The following is a 16108-nucleotide window of genomic DNA, read 5'->3' as shown; positions in this document are numbered from 1 at the left end:
AGGTGATTGCTGTCCTTTCCTGTTACCCACAGAACACCAGTGGTCAAAGGTGGCACAAACCTGTGAGAGGCAGCTATGAAGCTGCTTCCCAGCAGCATCAGTAACAAGGATAAACACTGTCCACAGCATTCCTTCACTATTGACCTTAATGCAAGTGATCTCAAAAGACAGAGGTGGGAAAGTGCAGGAGGATTAAGGTGGTACTTGGTATCCCTGCCATTTCAAACAGCATTTCATTAATGCATAGGAAAGGATTTTAGTAAGAGAAAAGACTACTTAATCCAGTACAGTATTTACAGCTGAAATGGGTAGTGATTCAATACTGCGTTATTTCTGTCAATAACAGCAGGGAGACAAGGTGTCATCTTGGAAAATTTTTTAACCAACTGCCTGATGCTGACTATAGTTTTCATTTAATTCAGAGGAGACTTGAAGAGAACATTCCCAGAGTTAAAATGCTGCAGCAACTGGAGCAATTCAGCATTTCTTTTCAGGAAAGGTATCTCAACAACTATGTTTTCAGGGTGCTGAAATGTAACCCTCTCCAAGGAGCAGACAGCAGTCGAGCAGCACATTCATGGATGGCAGTGAAGCAGCTGATGTGTCTCAACAGAGAGGAGCTGCTCTGCTTTGTGAAAGAAGCCAGGGAGATCTTCTATGTACGTAAGGAGTGGGGAGCAGCTTTTCTTCCAAAAGATCCCCCAGTAATCATCACTGGTGATACTCAGTGTTGTCTGTCCAGCCTTGGAAGCCTGGACTATGTTAAGCACGGATTAAATCTGTCAGCCACAAGCACGAGGGGCCAGCAGCTGTCCTGCTTGAAGGTGGTTATCCCAGCAGGGAAGGGTGTGCTTCCCTGAGGTAAGGCACGCAGGAAGGTTACTGCAGCTTAAAAAGGGACTGGCTCTCTGTCAGCTAAGCCTGCAACAATGCAAGACAAAATACATTGGCTCAATAAAAGAGATTTAAGTTCTTAGTACATGTGCACACAATGACTAAAATAAGGGAGCTGTGATCTTAGTCACATCTCCAAAGTGCTTCCTGAATACCAATGACCAAGGAAAAATTAACTTACTGCCTCAGCTAGTTAACTGAGATAAATCAGGAGAGAGAGCAAGTAGATGTGAACCCTGATTACTCTTATGTGCACTTTGCTAGAGATAAGTGAAGAGAAACTGAGCTGTGCCTCCATATGGTACTGCCACCCTTAACCTGCTGACCACATTTTTGGCTGTTTTCTTTGTTTTCTTTGAGGTCAAGAAACTAACATTTATATAGGGCTGTGAAGCGTGGCAGGGAGAGAACAGTCCTTGCAATGTTGTGAGGTGCCAATGTGTGCAACCAACCACTTCCCTCAGCAGCAAACTGTGACACAAGTGCTCAGAGCTGTGACTGACCAAGAGAGGAAAAGAACACAAGGAAATCTCCTTGAATCTTTTTCCAGTTTTCCCTTCTTCTCTGTTCCTCCCTCTGCCAAGACAAGTCAGATGCCAAAAGCCTTCCATAAGGAGTGGACCCATTAGAAATGTCTCCTATTTAATGTATAGTCTCAACAAGATTAGTCGATGGAAGACTGAATTCACTATGCACAAGTGGTAATTTAAAGGAGCTGCAGATTGACAGGCACTGAAGAAGAGGAAAGAAGAGAATGCTTGTCATGTTTTGAATAGACAACTGTGCATCTCCTTTTCATTACTTTTTATTACAGTGATCACAACTTCCTAATGAGTATCAGTTTCTGTCACAAAACTGTAGCACATAATCTCATACAATTTGGCACGATTGACAACACAGCGGCCTCTCTGAGAAGAAAGGCTTTTCAGAGGAGTCAATTATGGGAAAAAAATAACAACCACCCAAGTAATCGAAACAGTGGATAATTTGACACTTCATTTTCTACATAAACATATTTTCTTGATAAGTCATTTACTGGTTGCAAAAATTCTAAAAGCAGAATATAAAAGTGAGCAACAATCTGCTATGCAATACAGTATGGATGATAAGTGACAAAATACCATATTCAGTAAGAAAAACAACTGCCTGAGGCAGCTGGCAATTCGTGCCTTTTCTTCCAATTGTTCCCAGCCCATTGCTATGGAGCATCCTCAGTTTACTCTCCAGGACCCAAAGAATTTTGGATATTCCACACACAGTGCAGAGAACTGTGCAGAACCTGAGGGTGGAACAGTCAGTGGAAGCCTCAAAGGCTGGCAGATCCCCTTAGAGCCAGAGTTCTCTGAGTCCAAGATGCCAGGGAACCAGCATGCAGCCTTATTTATGTAAAAATTACCTATAGGCACCTGATCTGGCCCCTAGTTGTCATGGGGGGAAGGAGCCTGCTCTTACTATCATTGCTGTTCAGTCTTCCCCAGAAGAAAGAAAAATGAAAGATGGATTCCTAGGACTCAGTTTTGAAAACTGCTCAGCTATTTTTAGCTTGAACAGTTTCTCACAGCGCTCATCTCCCAACACAGAAATTTTAAAAGTGCCCATATTTTCAAAAGGATTTTAACACCCAGCAGCTTTCATTAGGGACTGGACCAGTTGGATGCTCAATGCTTCTGGAAACTAAGTACCTAAAAGGGAGATGCCACATGGAATCATAGACTGGTTTGGGTTGGAAGGTACCTGGTTCCAACCCCTTTGCCATGGGCAGGGACACCTGCCACCAGGTCTCTCAGAGCCCCATCCAGCTTTGCCTTGGAAAATTCCAGGGATGAGGCAGCCACAGCTTCTCTGGGCAACCTGTGCCAGGGCCTCACCACTCTCACAGGGAACAATTTCTTCCTAATATCCCATCTAAACCTCCTCTCTGTCAGTGTGAAGCCATTGTCCTTGTCCTGACTCTTCATGCCCTTGGAGTAAATAGTCTCTCTTCATCTTTCTTGTAGGTTCCCTTCAGGTACTGAAAGGTCTGATCAGATCTTCAGGAGATCTGTTAATGACCAGAAAAGACAAATGTATGTGCATCTACTACCCCAACAACCTTCATTAACCTGTCCATAAAAATCAAATATATTATTCAATTTTGCTTACAAAATAAAGAGGAGGGAGGACGAAGAAATAAAAGGCTTTACAAAAACATGACAATTCTCACATGATCTATGCAGTTATTAAGTCATAGCAACAACTCTCTGATATCATCAAACCCGAGCATGCTTTTGATTAGGACACTGAAACTTCAGTCAAAACCAGCACACCGGACTTTGTCTCAACCCATGTGTCAGTGCAGGTGCGTTCAACCAGGTTTTAAGACAGTAGCCACAACAGCAAAACTCGAAATATTCTCAGCTTTGGGAATTTCAGTGAGATTTACACTATTGCTCCACCAAAAGTTTCCCAAATAAAGCTTTGGTGCCATCTTAAAGCACATAACACCTCCAGTCCTCGGGGATCCTCCGTCAGGGAACCACATGTGCAGCAATGCCCAAATACCAAGGGCAAGATTAAGAATCCAATGGCAGCTTTAGCTCTACATTTCTTTGCTGATTTGGCTACATTGCTTCATGCAATTTAATTTCTCTGCATGAAAAGTTACAGCCATTTTAAGGACATGTAATAACAACACTTCACTACCTAAAGGAATACATTTTATTTCAAACTCTTTAGAGCTGTATATTATTTGCCAGAAGCATTAAAGCCTTACAGCTCTGCTTGTGAAAGAGGTATTAATTTTTACAGGTTTTCTACAGAATTTGTTCATAAAGACTTCAGAGCCTACCATAAACAGGCCAAGAATCACACTTTATGTCTTCATTAAACCATTTTTCATTGCTCAATAACTAGCTGACCTAAGGTGAGGCTTACAGAAAACCTAATGCCTGGCATTAAGGACACATGGTGAGGTACCACTTCCATACTTTATAGGCCTCCAAAGTAATGAGGCAAAACAAAGGAAAAAACTTACAATGTTCCATGGATGTACATTTGCTCCCCAGCCCCTGAGTGAATCTGGCCACTCCAACCTCCACCACAGCATAGCCATAAACCTTCCTTTTTTATATACAAACTCTCAACTGCCCAACCATGGTGAAACTCTACCAAACTTCACCTTCTGCTGACATTCTGCAGGTTCTGGGCTTTTTTCCTATCCCCAAAACCACTGAGTTGTGTCAAGCATGGCTTTCATGCCACGGACATTAGTCCAAGAAAAAAAATACATACATCAGTATGCTGGCCTTGAGGGTAAAGAGCACCATGGGAATCAGCCTCCTAGCTGAGTTACATCTGTAAGACAGATATTGATTCCTAGAAGAGCAATGGTCTCTGGAATCCCATTAATGCACGGGCCTTATAATGAGGGAAAGAGTAAGGAGGAAAGAGAAATGGTTCATGCCACAGAATTAAGCTCTCAGTCTGACCTCCCCTTTGGTCTGGCAATACTCTGCACTGAACAGCAGTTTCTTCTCTGTAGCTGTGACTAACACAGTTAACTCTCCTTTTTCTTCTTCGAACCTTTCTTTTCTTGTAAACTGCTGGTATAAATTATTACTCCAGTCTGCCAGGCAGCCACTGCCTCATTAGCCCTGCTAATCAAAGTATGCCTCAAAGAAGATACTGCAAATTTTTAACTAGACAAAAGCGCAGGTAACAGATGCAGGGCTGAGAAACAGTAGAGTAATTTTGAATAGTCTTGGATGAAATCTGGTCCTTGGACACAGAGGACCCATAGGAACCGCAGAAAAAGCAGGTGCAGCCTTGTTGTCAAGCCTCAGTGGCTTCACTGGTGCTTCCAGCCACTGTGGACCTCTACTTGCAGCCAAAAGGTCTGGAAGAAAACGTGACCTAACTGGAGCTGGAGCTGAGGAGGCTCCTGGGCTGTGTAACAGCAACAGAAGTCTGGACAAGAGTCCCCTACACACAGAATCACAAGCATTCCTCTGCAGAGAGAGGCAGCAGATCTCACCAGTGCTGAAGACTCCAGGAGAAGGCAAGGCCCCCCTGTCCTGCCCCCTGGCACAATGGAATCTTGTGTCCCTTCCATCTGCAGGAGGAACAAACCACCAAGATACAGACCCAGGCACAACATGAAGCAGCTGGGATATGTGAGCACCAGTTTGAAACAAGTAAAAAGAGCCATCTTCTTAGGCAGCTGTGGGCAACACATTTAACGTGAGAATCACAGAGGTGGGAGCAATTTAAGCTTATTACAGGCAGTTTTAAAAATTTATTTTTCAAAAAGACTGAGCAAAGTAAACCAAAAGACTCCCACTGATATCAGTGGCCACTGGCTCAGGAAAATCTGCAGATAACCCAGATTTGTACCACTGAGGGCTTTTTTAGCTGGTGCCCAGGACTGTGAACTGCATCCCAAGACATATGCAGCTCAGATTCAGGGATGTATTTTCTGGCATGTCATTATTCTCATTCCCAAACAAGAGTAACTAAACAGCACTAAGCTGCATGGCAAATGTGTGGCTTACCTGCTGCTACTACCATGTTGCTTCCTCTTTCAGACCTGACATATGCTGTAGTTGCATGGTTTGACTAAAATCAGCTATTTGAAAGAGCAAATAGCACCTAGAGAAAGATGTGCATTTTAATTCACAGAGAATAAATTAGCAGTATTGGACAAGACAGATTGGCTCCTTACTCTGGAATGATACAGCAGGGTGCACTTACTAGGAAAGCAATGACTTTACCTTTTAATTAAAACTGTAAGAGATTATAATGTTCTTGAAAGGTGCCAAAATGACAGCAGTACTAAATGAAATCCTCATTTTCTCCTTAAGAAAAAAAAAACCACCTCTTTAGAATAGAGGTAGTATATTTTCTATACCCCATATATTTTTTTGGAATCCAAAAGGGAAAAAAAAAAGAAACCGAAAACAGCTTCAAATATGCACAAAAAAATTCAAAGTTAAGACACACTGACTGAAACAAAAAAAGAAGTTGGTTGCAAGATTTTCAAGTCAGTTCATTTTTAGGGTGCAATCTAGATAAGAAGCATTTCCAAAAATATACATCCTTACTTTTTACAGGATCTTGTCTCATAAATGTTTCTTAGCCAGCTTTCTTCAATCTGTCTTCATCAAATAAGGTCACCCATGAAACTACATGTACATTAAATTTAATTCTGGTTCAAGTAACTGACAGTGGCATTAAAATTAAGTTTTCTAAAGGAATTAACAAACATTTACAATAATGTAAGGATCAACAGGACAAGGGGGAATGGCTTTACACTGACAAGAGCAGGTTTAGGTTGGATATCAGGAAGAAATTGTTCCCTGTGAGGGTGGTGAGGCCCTGGCACAGGATGCCCAGAGCAGCTGTGGCTGCCTCATCCCTGGAAGTGTCCAAGGCAAAGCTGGATGGGGCTCTGAGCAACCTGGGATAGTGGAAGGTGTCCCTGCCCATGGTAGGGAGTTTGAATGAGATGATCATCAAGGTCCCTTCCAACTCAAGCCATGCTATGATTCTGTGGTTTTAGAATCTTTGCCAATCCAAGACAGAGAAACTCACAGAAAACATCAAGGACTACCTCAGCCACCAAGGTGGCTCCAAATTTAAGCAAAGGAGAGAAAAGGATTTCTTAATGTAAAAGGTTAAATAAGTCTTCATGTAACTTCCACTAAGCCTAAAAATACACTCCATTTTGCAGATTTGCCTCAACAGTTCAACACTTGTCATATATAATTCCTCACTTAACAAGTAGTTTTACTGAAGTAAGTGGGTGTACTTAAGAAATAAATATTAAACAGGGAAGAAAACTCAAGTCTGCTAGTTGAAAATTTGGTTCTTTCAGTTCTGAGGTGCACACCTCCAGGAAAGCCTTCCACAGCAAAGATTCACCACATTCTCCCTCCCATCATCAATATATTTCAAAAAATCCTGACTACAGTTTTCACAATGTGGACTGGTCAAACCAGTTAGGAATCCAGCTCACCAGTTCCCAACAACTTCACATTACCAGAATCAGATGTTGGAAACTTCTGTTGCTACTGACCTGGAAAAAGTAAATGGAAAAACAGCATAACCTACCTGTCCCCAGATTTATTCAGCACTGATTTCCCATAGAAATCAATACATTTTAAGAAAACTAAAATACAAAACCTGTCATGTAAAATACATAGATCCTGACCAAAATTCTCAACTTCTACAGCTGTAGAATAGAAATTACATGACTTATCCATTTGGGCAAACTCCTTCTCAAGTCATTTTTCTTAAAACCTGAAAATAACTGTGATTCTGAATTGGCATAACTATTGACAAAGTCTTGTTGTTAAATATAGATTCACTATCAATCTATGCAAATTTACACTTAAATAGTGATGAAAATTAAAATATACAGAACCTAAGCTGGTATTCAGTAGCACTTTTTCTACAAAACACTTACAGGATCATGCCCCTAATGCTTGATAAAACTTAAACATATTTGTTTATACCAATAAACTGTCAGTCTCAGGCATCATGACTGGCTTTCAATGTTTGTCAAAACTGGAGTTATGAGCTACACTTCAAAGCCCTAAGCTCAAGGAATGAAATACATGTTCTTACTGAATTGAAGCTTATGCCTAGACATTTGTGATCCCTGACTGGAAGCTTTAAAAAAAAACATCTCAACCAATAAACAAACATAAAAACCCAAACAAAGCCCCACAACTTCTATAAACTCCAAAATTTAAACTTCCATACATTCATAATATAGACACAAAAATCACAACAGAAACAATCATATCTTTTTGTTTGTTTGTTTAAAGAACATCAATGTAATGATTTTTGCAAGTCAGGGAAGCTATTTTTTCTTTAGAAAGGAGCTATGTTAACCTGCACATCCCTAGAGTAATAATGTGTTGGAGGGACACCTACCTGCAATATTCTGCAAAGGTTTGAAATGACTGTTACAAGCATTGGACCTGCCAGAGAGGATGCTGCAGTCTGGAGAGATGTGGGAGAATGGAATCTGACCTCCTCTAAAGGCAAGAACTCACCCTCACACCTCCCTGACTGGAGAGAGAGGTCCCACCACCCTGAAAGAGGGCAGGGAACAATCCATCTGTCTGTGTTTTATGGAAGTTATGAATAAGAAAACACTTGCTGGAAAAAAAATCAACAGACCATTCTGATTTTAGAAACTGCCATCACATTTTCCAAAATATAAAAAAGCTGACTGAGGTAATTCCTACTTTCACCCTTTTTAATAGCCTGAGAAGCCAGTATCACAAATTAAAAGAGACAATAAAAAGCCAGGACAGGTAGCTAACAACTAACATGTTCTGAGCAACAAAGTTTTATAAGAGAGGATATCTGTGTAAAAAGGGAAGGGAACCTTTGCGTGTACAATCTCAGAATTACTATTAAATGGAAAACCATTGTATACCTACAGCTTTGCATGGTGAACAGTCCTTACTCTCAGAGTGAGGGGAGATACAGAAAAAATTCCTTAGACCAATTTCTGTGCTTGCCTGTTCATTCCTCAGGACCCCTAGTGCATCCTGGACAAGACAGATCCAGACTTCACAGGACCCAGGGAACACCTGTGCTTCTGGACTCACCCTTGGGATCATCTGCAGTCCAACACAAGCAGAGGCCCAGAAGTCCCAGCCCAGCACCACCCCTCAGTGCTGCAATGTGCAACTAAAGTGATGCTGGTGATTCTTGGGTGGTTCTCCTTAATGAAAAGCACTCCCTGTTTCTCTCGAGTTGTGATTTTCAGACATGAAATATGTTCTTTGAACATGAAGCTCTGTGAGTTGGGTGCTCAAAGATAGTGAAAAGGAGTTATTAAACTGCTTCAACTTCATCCTTGTGAAACATGCATCTTTAAAGCTCATGGGTAGGTAAGTTTGCATCTCCAGGGAAAGCAGGAGGAAAGGCAAGATGCTTGGACACAGCAGTTAAATATTCAGGATCATGCTGTCTCAAGTGCAAAGCAAATGATATAAACTTTTTGTAGTTTATAGTTTCTCAATCAGAAAAGAAAAGGGAGGTTGACAAAAAGATCTGACCACCCAAAGGCATCCTTTTCATTTACAAAGACTGTAGAAGGCCTCTCCCGGAAGTCTTACAGCTATTTCTACATAAAAACACATTGTCTCACCACAGCAAAGTTTCAATGCCTGTTTTTAAGGCTAGACAGCACAGCCAATATCTCCAGACTCCTGTAAGATTGCAGACAGGATTGACAACAGTCTGCACCAGCAAAAACCCTCTCCAAAGCTTTCTAGACATAAAGTTAGTAGGAAAAAGGGAAAAACCCCCACCAAACAAACCAACCCACAGGTAATTAACAAGAGAACATCCACGGATTGTCACATCCTGACCTGAACTGGTCAGTGTTTGAAAGGTAAACATCAATGGAGAGAGCTATAGCAGGAAAGAAATTTAAATAATCTATACAATGTAATTTAAAAAAAAAATCACACCTTTGTTCTGTGCCTTTTTTGCTGAAAGAACATGAGACAAAACCAGGTTTCTGACAAGAAGTTCCCAACAAGTCTCCAGTATGTGATTGAGTACTAAAAAGGCTACTGAGCTTCCATTTGCAGGGTGGTGCCATTTGCAGCATTCCTTCACTCATTTCAAAGCAAATTCATTGATTTGCATGGAATTGCTAAGGAAATTCATATAACTGAGAGCAGGTCTGTTTGCACTTATGGGCGTTTCCTTCCTCTCTTACACAGCTTGAAAGGAAACCCTTCTGCAGAAATAAAAGGGAATTAAGGACAAAACATGATTTTATGGGTAATAAATGTGAGTAAAAAAACACTAAACAAGATGTATAATCAGGATTAAAGGCTTGGGCAGAGTGAGAACTAAGCAGAAGAACCACATCTGCATGTCCCATGTTGCAAATATGCCAAGATTGTGTCTGGAGTCAAACTGTGTCCAGAGCCATTTAAGAAGAGAGTCTGCAATGCAGTCTTTCAGGGACAAAAAAGGAAAACATAATTCCAAGAGTCTGGGCATAAAGTCTTTTCTCTAGTGCTGAGGAGGGACTGCAGCCAGCTACAGCATGACTTGGTGTGCACTGCATTGCAGGAAAGACTTCCAGAGGGTGTCAGTAAAGTCTGCTGGCAGTTATGGAGAGAAGATCAAGAGAACCAAGCATATGACTTCTTGGTTCAGAGATGGCAATGGCAGTCTACACCTCTCCAGAGTGTGTGAACCTCAAAGGGTTGTGAAGAACAGCACACTCCTGCAGGACATCTGTGGGAGTGACTAAGCAAAATGATGATTAGAAAAACACAAGGCTGGGAAAAGGCCTCCCAGAGAAAACACAAAATAATTGTTTCCAACAAGACAGCTCATCCATTTTGGTGCTGTGAGCCAGCTGGCTGGCAACACCAGCTACATATTAAAAGAGAATTTCCCATCAGTCAGTTTTCTGGACCCTCAGCCCCCACCACTGTCACGCCTCTCTTCCACTCAGACAGGAAAACTAAACTGCCACGTTTCAGCACCTTCCTGGCATGCTCATTCTTCAACCCAGTTCTAAACCATGGTAGCAAAGGCAGTGGGACATACAGAATAGTTAGTCCTAGGGTTGTCAGAGAGGCACTGTGGTGCCTCAAAAAAGCATATTCTAAGCTGACAAACACAGGCAGAAGATGGCTTCCTCTGCACTTCCTTTGGGTACTTCTGCCATTGTGGGACCAGAACCATCTCGTTCTCCCTTTCACTGAAGTGCTCAGAAGATTAACAATCAGCTGTGCCACAGGTGAGCCACCATAATCCCTGTGCCCAGGCAAATGCTGCTTGAACTCCCTCGGGATGCTCAGAAAAAGGGGCATTGAGGTTTAGACCCAAATCTGAAAGTTCCAAATAAGCAAAGGAGCAGCAACACCAATGCAGTACCCACAAGTCATGAAGGATGCAGCTCTGTTCAAAAAGGTTCCTTTTTAGCTGATCATCTTAATGCCCCCTGCAATCCATTCCTATAGGTGGGCTGATGTGGGAATACAGAACCTTGAAAGAGTAATGAGATTTTCCATAAATTATTTCCAACTTAGAAAGCTAATTACCCACTGGAATAACAGTCTGTGCTGCTCATCTCACCTCCATCCTGAAACTTGCTCAGCCTTTCGAAGTACGACGATATGGGAACTTGAACAATATCCAGAATTGCCAGCAGCGTCCGGGTCAGCCTGAGCAGCTCACTAAAACTATAAAAGCCAAAGTATATGAGGTTTCGAGCCAGATGTACCACCTGTGAGAAAAAGAAAATAAAAATTAAGGAAGCACTGACAGCCTTTGTGGTTTTCAATTGCATTTCACACAGCAGCTTCCACAGAGATTCAGATCTTGAGTGCAAACTAGCACAAGTCTTGCCACTGATTTTTGGACTAAGGCCAGTAACATTAAATGTTTGTCAGGATTAGACAAAGCAATTGATTAGTCAGGTTACAGCAGACAGCAAAACCAAGGTGAGATTTAGGAAGGCTTGAGAGGATAAAATTGCACATGTGAAAATATATAAGATCAAGAAGAAAGACTCTGGGAAATTATTTAAAGAGGCAGCAGCTTTGGGGAAGATGGATGTCAGCAGAAGAGTAAGATGATAGGTTTGCACAGAGGTGATTTCAGGTGACCAGAGGCAAAAGCAACAAAGAAAAGTAGGCTGGAGGAAGAACTATAAATGCTGCAAGCATTTCCCCTTTATTCTTTGCTATGTGAACCTAGAAAATCTAGGCCTATCAAAAGTTTCTGTCAGGAATTTCAAACAACGTTTAAACCACAGGATTAGGTTATCCATGATGTTTCATTGACTGTAATACCCTATACAGAAAAGAGCACTTATTTATACTGAAGAATCCTTACAAATTATTTCACTAATTTAGAAAGAACAGAAATATTTGCCATTCACTCCCCAGATATCCCCTCTCCCTCCACCAAAATGCAACCACCCCAGAAGAAGGAAGGAAAGGTTGGAAAAACACAGCAGACAAGAATATTATTTTCTGCAGTACCAGTCAGCACCAAGAACAATGGAATTAGGAACAGGTGCTTCTTTAGGCTATTTTACACCAACATTTATTCTGCAACTGGCTTTATTTTGAAAGAAGCAACATCATCTTATCTGAAATGAGGAATACTGTAAGTAGGATGCAGATAGCTGAGAAGTACCTCAAATGTAAGTTTGTTTTTCTCTTTGTCTCCAAACGGAAAGGGCTGATTCACAACTTCTTTTAAGTACTCTTCTACAAATTCCATTGTTAGTGCAAACTTTGTCTTCATTTCATTCCTTGAAGAGTCAGTGAAGGAATCATACCTATACAAGGCACAGAAAGAAGGAAAATTAAATACCTCTAATATCAGGACCAGCTGTTACTAAAGAAAAAACAAACCAAACATGACCCTCTAAGATTACTTAGTTCAGCTCTCTGGAGATATGGAAAGTGGATGCTCAAACCTTCCCTTCAACAGTACCAGGAATGAGAATAATACAGACAGGATAATGCCACTCTTGTGGCAGATAGAACTCTTAAATCTTGCTGTGGCAATTCAACGAGGTCATTAACAGAAACAACACTGCCTGCTGCACTGCTGTGCTTCTTCCTCTGACTCTCCAGCCAGATATTCCCTGGCTGGGAGCATCCCAGTGCTGCTGCTCCATCAAATCACTGGAGCCAGACAGGGTTTCCACTGAAATCAATGGTCCTTTCTCTAAAATTAAATTTAACACATGCTTAAGTACTTTACTAAGTGAAGGCCAAAGCCTCTGTGAGTTGTTTGTGGACAGAGGCTGTGTCTTAATTCTGGGTTCCCAGCTGTGGCTTTCTGTTGAGGTATAAAACTGAGTTCCAGCCTAGCAAACCTGTCATATGAGACACAAGGGGATTACTTGGAGTGCAGGTGGTCTGAGGAAAGGCCATTCCATCTTCCCCAGCTGGTTCAATAAAAGAACATAGTGAAAAATAAAATTTAAATATTTAATGATTAAAAGCTGCCCATTGACGTTTCCAAGAGTAACAATCATTAATAGTTCCATGCTCTGCAACAAAATGCCTTTCCACACACGTGTTTTGTGGACACTGGACATCTACAACCATTTTGTTCTGAGACTAACCCTACAAAGAGCTTTTGTACTTTAGTTTGAAGCAATTTCAACTCACTCATGAATGGTGATCTTGGTAGGAATTTCAGTCCACAACCTGGCATACTTGACAGGCACCACAGACTCCTGGGGATCTCTGTCCACATGCATGTGCAGCATCAGACGGCAAAAAGAAGCCCGCAGGTCATAGGGGAGGCTCTCATCAGACATACACCTGAGGATCAAGTCTACTGACAGCTGGGCAGAAATCTGGTTGATGGCCAGATACTGGCGGTCCAGGCACATTCTTGCAAAGAGGTTCAGTTGGTACCTAAAAAAAGAAAAAGGAAATAACGTGGTATTCAAGGAAATGGGTTGGAAATGAAAGAAAACACCACAGAATCTGACGTTACAAGCCTGTTGTGAGCCTGATATAAATCCTAAAAAATAACAAGAGTGATTTTGTTATGTAAGAGAACAACTTGACATTAAAATTATTTGTTCAATTGTTGCTTCAATTTCATAAAACATTATTCCATGATCCCATTTCTTCTCAAATCCTAAAGACACTCAGGACACTCGCTTCTCAGATCATGCTTTGCTTCCAGGGCAGCACAACCTAAAATTAAAGCTCAATAAATAAAAGGTTAGAGGCAAAATAAAAGACACACAAAGAGATGTGATGAGCAAAGGAAACTCAAGATTTGCCTGGAGTAGGCAGCAGAGACTGTGATAACTCCCACAAGAAAAACTTGAAATGAACTCTTAGTCTCAGTTTCTGGCATGAAACTGATTTCATGGTTTTTTCTTTCACGATTCTGGTTCCCTTTTTTGATATTGCCAAATGAACTGCATAAGAACAGCACTGGGGGTCTTCAGAGAGTTTACATTTTCTTCCCTTTGAACAAGCAGTTTTACCTGTAGTAGGTAAGAACTTCTAAATCAGCTTTTGTGCCCTCCTTTGCCTCCTGAGCCAGATGCCTGATGGCTTTGCCGTGAGGCTCCTTGTTGCTGTCAATCCAGTAAAGCCACACTTCCTCTTCATCAATGTCATCTGAGATGACTGGGCATTCCAGGGGATTGTCCATTTGGGTTGAAACCAGCCTGCAAACACAAAAATTCACAATGGAGCCAAGAGCAAAGTGCTGGGAATTGATGGGAGCAGACAACAAAAAGGTAGCGTGTTCTGATTACAGATACTCACTTGGTCTGGATGAGAATGTCAGCATTCCCTGGGCTCAGCATAAACTTGCAGATGAGCTCCTGAGTTACTGGTATTGCTGTGGTGTTAGATACACACAGGTCTGACAGATAATCCAAGAACCTGCAGTCAAAAAACCACAGAGGCAGCAGAACATGAGACTTAAACTACTACTGAGGAACTGCAGTAGAAGTCTCTAGCACTCAGCACTAGAGGATGGGTAGACTACAGGGACTCTGAATCATGTTATTTATACACATATGATCTTTGCCAGTTCATACTCTTGCAACTCACAACACCTTCCACTCGATCAGGTTACTCCAAGCCCCATCTAATCTGGCCTTGAACACTGTCAGGGGATGCTAGGCTACCAGAGAAGAGTGCAGATGTGTCAGGACCTGCAGAGAGAACTCTGCTTTCAAAGAGGTCATTCCATGTAAAGCAGAAAGAACAAAGCTTTGCAGGGAAATCGGCTTCCTATTAATTTGTCTCTCAAATTTAGGTCTTCTGATGTTTAATAAGGTTTAGGCGGAGGCTTTCCACACAGCTGAGACATTCATTAGGTACGTGGGTTTGTCTCTTTTCAGGGATTCCTGTGTGTGCAGTAACAGCAATCCATTTTTCAGCCTTTGACACACTGCAATATAAAAAGGGCCCCTTCCTTCTATGTAGTTTCCACTTTCCATTATAGGAATTAAATATCTCTGAGCCCACCACTCCTCTAGCAAATGTGGCTAAAACAGAGCAAGGTCCTCAGGAGCTGGTGGGGAGCAGATGTGAACAGGCACACACACACAGATCATATATATTCCCCTTCCTTAGAAATCTAGGTGCAAACTCTGACCATCTCCTATCAGCCATCCAAGGATCCAACAGTTTGAACCTCTAAGCACAGACCACAATCCCCACTAAAGTCTGGGAACTGTAGTGGGTGAGTACTGACAGCACTTTTAGGGTAGACTTAGGAAAAAATCCACCCACATAACTGAAATGAAGCTTTGTGGCAACTAGTAATTAAAAGTGCATAGCAATCACAAAGATAAAATTAAGCAAACAGCACATAATTACATGGAATTCTGGGGAAGTCACCTGGTTGGAGCCAAAACTCAGGAAGGTTTTTCATTTTGTAGCTTGTGTTTTTGAGCAGAATGCCACAATTCTCTCTCACCCCAACAGTGCTGCAAAAATCTACAAGACTCTCCATGAAAATCAGTATCGAGATCAAGTCTTTGCTGTTCAGATTACACCATCTGGCAAGGGGCAATTTTGAAACATTTATTGCTCCTGAACTCCTCAAAGAAGTGGATACACAGCAGTTGCATGATGTGTTTATGGCCCAAATTCCATTACATCCTCCACCACAAGAAAATGCAATGTGAGACTTTCAATAAACACAGACCCTTCAGAGACAGAGCTGATCCTGTGATTTCCTCTTCATATTGACCAAGCCCAATACAGCTGAGCATGGGAGAGGCAATGAGATTACAGAGTGAGGCCAAAGAGGCATATAGAAAATAATTGAGGCAGTGAAGCACCAAGGCCTTGAGCAATATCCTTAAAGGCTACCTGGAAAATGGTATTCACCATTACAGAGGAAAATATCTGGCCTTCAGTACATTCATTTCTTATACTTGTATTACTTTGCTCATTTTACAACTGAAAATCCAATCATAAAGAGATTTTTCCATTTAAAAATAAATAAATCAAATTCTTTTATATTCTGACCTGAAGCTTATTAAAAAAAAAAAAAAAATCAGCTGAGTGACATTCAAGGCCAGAAATTTTAATTTGGAACAAAACCCGGTCTAGGACACAAGTTTATGGGATCTTCAGTGTCCTAAGCCCTTTTCAGGTCTGACCTGGAACCAGAACCTGCAGAAAAACTGATATTAATAAAAGCTTAGAGAAATTGACATGTGTGTATAATTTAT

At 41.4% G+C, this 16108-nt stretch overlaps 1 protein-coding gene across 3 annotated transcripts in view; it reads right to left on the bottom strand.

The window, feature by feature from the left end:
- Positions 1 to 16108, bottom strand: part of ITPR2 (inositol 1,4,5-trisphosphate receptor type 2) — a 243028-nt gene that overhangs the window by 154426 nt on the left and 72494 nt on the right. For all 3 annotated transcript variants that reach the window (XM_084205579.1, XM_084205580.1, XM_084205581.1), the window contains 5 exons: positions 14181 to 14300; positions 13895 to 14080; positions 13056 to 13307; positions 12067 to 12211; positions 10999 to 11149 (listed from right to left, as the gene is read on the bottom strand). In XM_084205579.1, coding sequence (XP_084061705.1) covers positions 10999 to 11149; positions 12067 to 12211; positions 13056 to 13307; positions 13895 to 14080; positions 14181 to 14300 — 854 coding nt within the window. The remainder of the gene's footprint in view (positions 1 to 10998; positions 11150 to 12066; positions 12212 to 13055; positions 13308 to 13894; positions 14081 to 14180; positions 14301 to 16108) is intronic.

Source organism: Fringilla coelebs (genome assembly GCF_963513975.1).
Source record: "Fringilla coelebs genome assembly, chromosome: 5".
NCBI classification, from domain to species: Eukaryota; Metazoa; Chordata; class Aves; order Passeriformes; family Fringillidae; genus Fringilla; species Fringilla coelebs.
The sequence above is the reverse complement of the archived record's forward strand: the minus strand, read 5'-3'. Positions and strand labels throughout refer to the sequence as shown.